Raw genomic sequence first — 8530 nt, 5'->3', positions numbered from 1 at the left:
GACCTTAGGTTTTCTAAAAATTTTCTACCATAAAATTTCATGGCCTCGTTGCCAATTGCATTGTTGATGATTAATTGTGTTGTATTTCTTATCTATCCTTGACATTCTTCGAAATATACCTAACAAATCAAGAGGTCTAGCCACAAATATAGCACTCGATGAAACATGCAAGCTATCATATTTATTATATATTGATACGATCTCCTCTGGCTTAGGTCTAATCTATCTCGTTATCAAGTTTGGGCAGGATCTTGCATAGAACTTTAGAAGAGGATTCCTGATAGTATAGCCATTGGATCAAAGTGAAATTTTGATACGTTGTAGCTCTAGAAAAGAGCTTTCTAATTAATCTAATTTTATTGAGTTGGATGGCAGGATCTAAAGATATCTTCAGATAAGTGGGCTAATGTTAGGGAGTCTGATTTGCAAGATTCAGACCAGAACGTGATTTTAGATCATTGGATAGAAGCACAAAATCCTAGGGGGAATATGGAGGTGGTAGGCTAGAGGTAATTGGTGGCAACAGCAAGAAAGGTGATGGGGAAGGATTATGGATAGTGAAAAGGGTTAGGGCTAAGGTAGAGGGAGATTTGCTGAATTTGAAGAAGGGGGAGGAAAGGGCCGATCCTAAGGGTCTAAGGTGAGTGGCCGGTCGAGGGAGGCTAGAGGCGACAAAGCCATGGGATAAGAGAATGAGAGAGAAGGAGAGGAAGAAGATTAAGGCAAAAACTCAATTCCTTCATTATACTATTTTTTATTACCATCCACACCTTAAGAGGCTAACCAAACAAGTCAAAAATAATAATTATTAACCCTAGAAATAGTGAATTTCTACCAAACATGTTCGAACGGGATTGAATGCGTTCGAACACACAAATTACGTTCTCTCTTGATGCGAATGTATGCAGGCATTCGCATGTAGGTGTTCGAATAGGGTTGAGTGCGTCCGAACGCACAATTCCTATTCTCTGTATTTGTGAACGCTTGTAGGCATTTACAAGCGCGTTTGAACGCACTCACTCGCGTCTAACGCAGCTTATAGAAATCTTATTTTTCTCTGAATAAAATACTAACACAATAAGGAAAGACACCCGTAAGGTGTATTCATACTTGAGACAACATTGGTGAAGTCTGAACTGTATTAATCCACCATGCTTCCGCCACCTTGTTCTCAAGGTGTGAAATTGCGAAAGCAATCCATGATATTTGACTTGAGCTCCCAGGTAGACTCGTCGGTGGGCTTGCTTAGCCACTCGATCAAGACTTCTGTCTCCAATCTGGATCCATGGCGCTATCTCCTACGGCCTAAGACTCGGACTAATTCAGCTGGACTATCTTCCTCCGTCGGTTCGAGTAAAGCTAAACCCACCACATAATTAGGCCCGATTTGGGCCTTCAATGCCAACATGTGGAAGACTGGATGGACCCAAGTTCTTTCATGTAGGTCCAACCGGTATGCTATTAGACCGATTTGTTGTAGCACTTGATACGACCCATGTCATGAGTCTGCTTCATATGGTTTTGAGCTGATGATAGGTGAATCTTGAGCCGTCCCAAGGTTTCATCTCAGTCCACAAGTTCCAAGTCGAGCTCGGTCTAATCCGATGCTGCGAGTCTATCGTAGGGATGCAAAACAAGGGGAATGCACCCATAAACTGCTTCAAAGAGGGTCATGCCGATGCTAGAGTGACGAGCCATATTGTAAGACCACCCGGCCTATGGGAGAAATTTGACACAATCCCTTGGTCAGTCCGCCACAAAGCAATGCAAGTATTGCTCGAGTCCACAATTCACCACCTCAGTTTGGCCATCTGTCTCGGGGTGATAAGTTGAACTAAGGTTGACTGGAGTCCTTTGCAATTTAAAAACTCGAACCAAAACTTGTTGATAAAAATGCGATCCTGGTTTGACACAATCGTCCTCGGCATCCCATGCAAGCGGGCCACTTCTCAAACAAAAATTTCAGCAACCTTCTTCGTTTAAAATGGGTGCGTCAATGCTATAAAATGAGTGTATTTGCTCAACCTATCCACAACAACAAACACCATCGACTAGTCACGAACCTCCGGCAACCCCTCGATGAAGTCCATGGAGATGTCCTCTAAAATATGCTCCGATATAGGCAGCAGTTGTAATAGCCCACTTAGTTTGAGCATCTCCGACTTGACTTATTAGCAGATTTGGCAGTAGTTGCGCACATATTTCTTCACGTCTGACTTCATCACTATCCATGTGCAGCTATGGGCCATGCGCTTGTAGATGCGTAAGACCCCTTCTTGGCCTGTTGTAGGGGTATCATGGAAGTGTGCCATCAATAGTCTCCGCAGCCCCTCGTCCGTGGGTACCTTAATCCGCCCACGCTCGAGCAGCAACTCGTCGCACTCCTCGTGCTTGGGGTGGCCCAACAGGTTCTCTCTCAGCTCCTCCATGAGTCAGACTAGATCTCGATCCTCTGCCCTCAAATCTGAAAAGAAAGGGGAGGTTGGTGTTGAAAAAGAAGCGAGCTCATTTTTGTTTGGTTGGCATGAAAGGGCATCGATGGCTCGATTCTCGATCCTCTTTTTGTAGACTAACTCGTAGTCATACCTAAGGAACTTCTGACCCACCGTTGCTATGTCAGGGTTGCACACATTGCTCCATGTAGTAGGGTAAGCTACTTATAGGCTCTGATACCAGTTGATAAGCTCTAATACCACTTGATAAGATCTAAAATCAAATATAGGCTATGCAACAATTCCTTCAAGATTTGAATATATTACAAAAATCCATTAGTACAACCGTGGGAAAATATTTGTCCGAAGTCGTTAATCGCTACCTTAGCAATATTTGCGATGCTTCACCGAGGAGCAACCGAAGAGATGACTAGCTTACCTACCCTGGGCAGAGTACTCATACAACACAGCTCACCACACCACTACTTGGATGACCCCCTTCAAGGTTGTCTATGGATGCGTGCCCCCAACATTGTGATCTTTTGACCGACCGAGCACACCTAAACATACCGACATAGATGAGGTGCTAGTGGAACGAGATGAAGTACTCAAGCGGCTCAAGCTTCACCTAGCAACAGCACAGAATCGAATGAAGCAAGTGTATAGTTGCAAACATTAGGAAAGAAGGTCTATGTTCAACCCCAACCATATCGGCAAATCTCAATATGAGCCATTTAGAACCAAAAGCTAACACATTACTTCTTTGGTCCATTTTAAACTTTAAAGAAGGTGGGAACAGTTGCATATAAGCTGGACTTACCCAAGTCGTCCCGAGTTCACCCAGTCTTCCATATATCTAGCTTTAGAGCAGAGTTGGTGCAATTGAGCAAGTTGCAACAGAACTACCCGAGCCCAAATCAGAGGCAGTTCAGCTCACTCTAGAGAAGGTCTTAGTATGAAGGAGGGTCAAACGTGAAAGACGAATAGTCACAGAGGTGTTGGTGAGTTGGGTCGGTCAGACATAGGAGCAAGCTACATGGGAATCTAAGGCAACATTGATGGATCGTTATCCTGAATTTGTATTTTGAGGACAAAGTGAGTGGAAGCATGGTGGAATGATGTGATATGGACCACACTGAGACATCTCGTGCATGGATACAATCTATGGGATCTATTTCTTATTTTTTTTTTGTTGTTTTCTTCAGGAAAATAAGGATTTTGAATATAACCTTTATAATGCCTACATACATTCATATTGACAAAGAACGCAAATTGTGCGTTTGAACGCACTCGATCCCATTCGAACGCACGCATGTAAATGCCTGCATACTTTTGCATTGATAGTGAATGTGAATTGCGCGCTTGAATGCGCTCGACCCTGTTCAAATGCGATCAGTGAGAATACACTATTTCTAGGGTTATTACTTGTTAGTTTGGCTTATTAGATTAGCCTCTTAAGATGTAGATGGCAACTAAAGGATTGTTATGAATGAATATTATTTTTCTTCCCTTTCTTCTCTACCCTAACTCTTCTCCCTCCTCCTTCAAGCCCTAGTTATGTATCATCTTGACCAACTTCTTCCCCCTCATCCTTATTACATGTTTTTGTCACAGGTGCAACAAGAATCTATAAAGTGCATGAATATTAAAAATATAGATCAGGAAGATACGGAACGATCATCACTAGTTTCGTAATTTTTTAACTATGGGATAATATTTTGAGAATATTCTTCTTCGATTGCACGAACTACTTTCCTGCATCCAAGCTTGCTCAGGAATGGATGCATGATCCATAACAACAAGTTACATGAGGGGCGGCGGCGGTGGCTAGGTTCAGTCATAGGTCACTAACAATCGGCCCATGGCTTGTCCTTGCGGCGATGGAATGACAGCGAGCGGTAGTGAAAAGCTAAACTCAAGCTCGAGCTCGAGCTGGTACAATGGTGGCCATGGCACATCGCCAGCGAGTCCATTAGCCCCCGATACTATGGAAGGGACTCATGGCCCCACTATAAGGGAGCAGCGATGATAGGAAGCAGCAGCGGAGCCACTTGACGTAGGGGTAGCTTCCTGCGGTTGTGGTTGTCAGGTTCGGCCACCTGATGATCCTCAACAACTGCGGTAGCCACCACTGGCCGATAGTGTGCCCAAGGAAGCCAGTCGTGGTCGCCGGTGGTCGTGGGAGCGTCGGACCCGCGGCAACCAACCATGGGTTTGCTATAGCGATAATCGTTGTCGTTGGCAGTCTTTCAGCAGTTGTTGGCGTAAATAGAGGCCAAGTCCCAAGTGCGATTGGTCCTGGGACCTGAGTGGAAGTGGCAGTTTAGGCCGGGAGCGACTGGATGGCCACCAGCGGTAAGCTAGGGTTTTAGGCCCTAGCTCCCACCGCAGATGGGGAAGACGACTCTAGGACCATCTCTATCAGTTGCTCCACCATCCCTATGGTGGCGGGCTTGGCCTATAGGGATAGAAGGCATTCCTCCTCCACCGAAGGAGGAGTTTTGGCTGACGATTGGGTCTCCTCTCCACCTCCCTCATGATTTAAAGTTGATGGCTGTGGTTGGGCTATTTCTGCCGTGGTCGACGGTGCTGGCAATGTAAGCGGCATGGGTTGGCCGTGCTAGGCTAGGAGAATGGCCTTCAAGTCTTGGATCCTTCTCAATCATTTCGAAGCTCTCATTTGATTCAGCCAAAAATACTTTAAAAAATTCTTTTGCCCACGTTGGGGCTCATCATCGACAATGACTACTAGTGGTCCTCTATTGAATGGACATGAGTTCTTCGTCCTCTATGGTCACTCCTTCCTCATTCATTTTGGATTCCATGGTAATCATTGTCCAAGGAGCGTCAGCTCTGCTACCAATGTTACGAACCTGATTTGGACTGATCTGGAAGTAAGAAAATTATAAAAATTTATAAAAAGGTGGCCTCAAAAGTTTAGGTTCTAATGGATCTAATTTCACAAGAATGCGATGTCTGGATGAAAAGTTATTAATTAAATAGTGGCGAGTGGTCAAATAGGGTAAAATGGTAATTAATTGACATTGGTCGTCGGAGGGTGGCGGATGGCCAAGGGTAGTGGTGAACGGTCGTAAGATAGGACGGCTACTAGTGGAATAAGATGGCTAGAGTTTGGAAGATCGGAATGCTTCTACTGCTATGATCTATTCTTAGAAAGATAAATGCAATCTAACGGCTACGATAAAAGATAAGGACAAAAATATTAACTTTGCTAAATTCAGATTCGTTCAATAATCATTATCAATATATGTCCACTCTTATTTATAGAAATAAAAATTCCTAGCGAACCAGATCTACATGAGGATTATCTAATTTATTTGAAATTCAAAACAATAAGATAAAGCTAACCAACTAATTTGACTCAACTCAACTTTACTTGACTTAACCGATGTGGTCGGATCATAACAAGAAGACATAAAGAAAGCTAAAGAGAGATCGAAAAATTAAGGAAGACAATTCAATTTATAATCATACCATACCTAAGATACAAGCCATAAGAACCAACTTATAGGTAACAAAAAAGGGTCTCAAAATCAAATAAGATATGCACAATTAAATTTATCTAAACTAGCCACCATATTTTCCACATATTGCAACTCTATTCTATAATCATTTTCTAGTATCTTTCTTATTGTGCTCGATAAATAGATAATACATATGATAGCCTAGATGTTTCATCACGTGCTATATTTGCGACTAGCCCTCCCGATTTTATTAAAGATATTGCAACAAATGGCATAGATAGGTAGGAAATACTACACAATTAATCATCAATAATGCAATTTGATGGAAAACATTGAAGGATTTTATTGACACATAACCAACACAAAGTACTACACACATAAGGTCTCATATTTAAACACACGGAGCATACAAAAGCATGCCACTTTATTTTAATATCATCAAGGGTGACGTGGGTAGTTCAAATAATTCATAGTAGCGATGGTGCATCTATATTGGCTTGATTTGCACCCCCTTGATAATGAGCCCACTCTTGGGGTTGGTATTTGTGGTCTCGCTCATTGAGAAGTTAATTAAGCCTGCTCCAAATGCAACAAAGTCACCAATGTGAAGATCGGCCCAAATGTCTATCGGCATTTCATCGAGGCTAGCCGTGGTGGAGGATGGCATCTCGTTTGGTAAGTTGAGGGTGAGGCTCACAGGGATCTTCCAACCCTCAGATGGATCCTTTTTCATCACCTTGAACACGACGCTGTACTTAGTACCTTCTATGAGCTCACTCATATCAAAACTCCCGGTTGCCTCAAGCCACCACACCTTCACTAGTCGAGGCACTTCTACCAAAATATTTTCCCTAAATCACAAATTAAGGTAAATTCCATGAGTATTTCAGACATTCTTATATATATATAATTGATTACAGTACTGAAAATTAATGGAATTATAAATTATAATTTATATGCTAGAAAATTTGTAAAGCACCTATCAGACTTGATCCAAGTCCATGTCCAGTACTGCTTCGTCCCGCTCCATGCGATGGATAGATTTCTGGGGTACAACATAAAATCTTTACGAGCAATATTCCCAAAACTAACATCACCATCAGTACCCGTCTGCAAATAATGTATTTATATATATTAACGATTATTAGTAGAAAAATGAGCACTATTGCATGCATGCATTTGATCCATAAAACACTAATAAATAAACTTGCCATTGCTGTCAATTTTGGACCCTCAGTTGCCATCTTTCACTCTCTCTGTCTTTCTTATCTTACCTTGCTGCACTTAGATGAATGCACTGAGATGCAAGCTTACAATCATATATAAAGGAACCAAACAAGGAATCTAGAAGCATTTATAAATGCATAAACAATGACTTCTAATATATGAATGACCGGCTTAATGAATGATCTCTAAATTTACTAATTTAAGAATGACTCGCACAAATTAAAAATGACTTAGAACAACAACATATTCATATGTATACGGATATGTATTTCATTATAAATTTCTTTTCTTAATTTTAATAGCAGAAAATATGCAAGCTAGTAGGCTGTATTGGAAGCAACTCAGATCTTATCCTATCTTAGTTTTAGATAAATTTCAATATTATTTAGTCCCTAAAGACATGATTGGCATTAAGAATGACTTACTTATATGGATATGTATTTAATAATAATAGACATTTTTTAATATTAATACAACAATAATTGTAAGCTGGCACGATGATGTTGATGTTTGAGAGTAGTACCGTATATGTTTTGGATTGATCTTCTGAGAATTTAGAGGTGAATGCCGTAAGAATTAAACATATATTGTGTATTTCTAACTAGTGGGCAAATATTATTATTGTAATAATAGAGTTTATCTGCATCAAAAGCCTACTTGGTTTTTGATTTGGCGAGTGAGGCTTATTTTCGGTTTCTCTTGCACTTAGATGCTTTTTTTTTTCTTTCAACTTTACCCTTTCTGTTATTTAGTGACTCATTAAATATTGGTAGAATTCTATACAAGATTAAGAAATGACCCATACTCATCTTCTACTTCATATGCTTATTATTATTATTATTATTATTATTATTCATCTTCTTCTTCTACGGCTCCTTTTTTCTATCTTTTAATATCTTTAATTAGTTTTTTTTATAAATATAATATTAGGTTTTATTAATTTTTAACAATTTATGTTATTTCTTTTTACATTGTAGAATTTACATACTTTACCATTACAATTTACATATAAACAAATTAGAGATAGTCTAAATAAATAAAGCTCATTAATCAATGTTTCAAAAATATAACTTAATATAATATTATAAGTAAATTACAATATATACTTAAAAAACTATGAATTATTGTAAGAATTTTATAATTAAACTATGAAAGAATTTCGTACTTAAACTATGAATTCTCCGTAGATATAATTTGAATCTGAAGAAACTCTGAATAAAAATGTTCTAGATCATAATGTCATAGATTTTATCCAATTGTCATAAATTTTAGACTTTAGATGATTATCGTGTTAAAAATTTTTTTAAACTCTGCACAACTGAAATTTTATATTTTAAGTACAAAATTTGTACTTCAAGTATGAATCTCATACTTCAACTACAAAAT

General features: G+C 39.7%; 1 protein-coding gene across 1 annotated transcript; it reads right to left on the bottom strand.

Annotated features, from left to right (window-relative positions):
* Positions 1-6235: 6235 nt before the first annotated feature.
* Positions 6236-7220, bottom strand: LOC140759469 (protein PHLOEM PROTEIN 2-LIKE A1-like). The gene is made up of 3 exons (XM_073096044.1): positions 7129-7220; positions 6897-7027; positions 6236-6768 (listed from the first exon to the last, which is right to left on the bottom strand). Exons 1-3 carry the CDS (start codon positions 7159-7161, stop codon positions 6405-6407), a joined length of 528 nt encoding a protein of 175 aa, XP_072952145.1. The 5' UTR covers positions 7162-7220; the 3' UTR covers positions 6236-6404.
* Positions 7221-8530: the final 1310 nt, after the last annotated feature.

This window comes from Typha angustifolia, chromosome 4, assembly GCF_048772165.1.
Source record: "Typha angustifolia cultivar Huaian chromosome 4, ASM4877216v1, whole genome shotgun sequence".
In the NCBI taxonomy this organism is placed as follows: Eukaryota; Viridiplantae; Streptophyta; class Magnoliopsida; order Poales; family Typhaceae; genus Typha; species Typha angustifolia.
Note: the sequence above shows the minus strand (reverse complement) of the source record. Positions and strands in the feature narration are given on the sequence as shown.

What these genes read in the sequence shown, in the direction of transcription:
- LOC140759469 (XM_073096044.1), bottom strand. Translation starts at nt 7,161, where the DNA reads ATGGCAACTGAGGGTCCAAAATTGACAGCAATG. An exon ending in GTCCAAAATTGACAGCAATG is followed by an intron (nt 7,028 to 7,128) that starts GCAAGTTTATTT and finishes CATTATTTGCAG; the next exon opens with ACGGGTACTGATGGTGATGT. An exon ending in ACTTGGATCAAGTCTGATAG is followed by an intron (nt 6,769 to 6,896) that starts GTGCTTTACAAA and finishes TTTGTGATTTAG; the next exon opens with GGAAAATATTTTGGTAGAAG.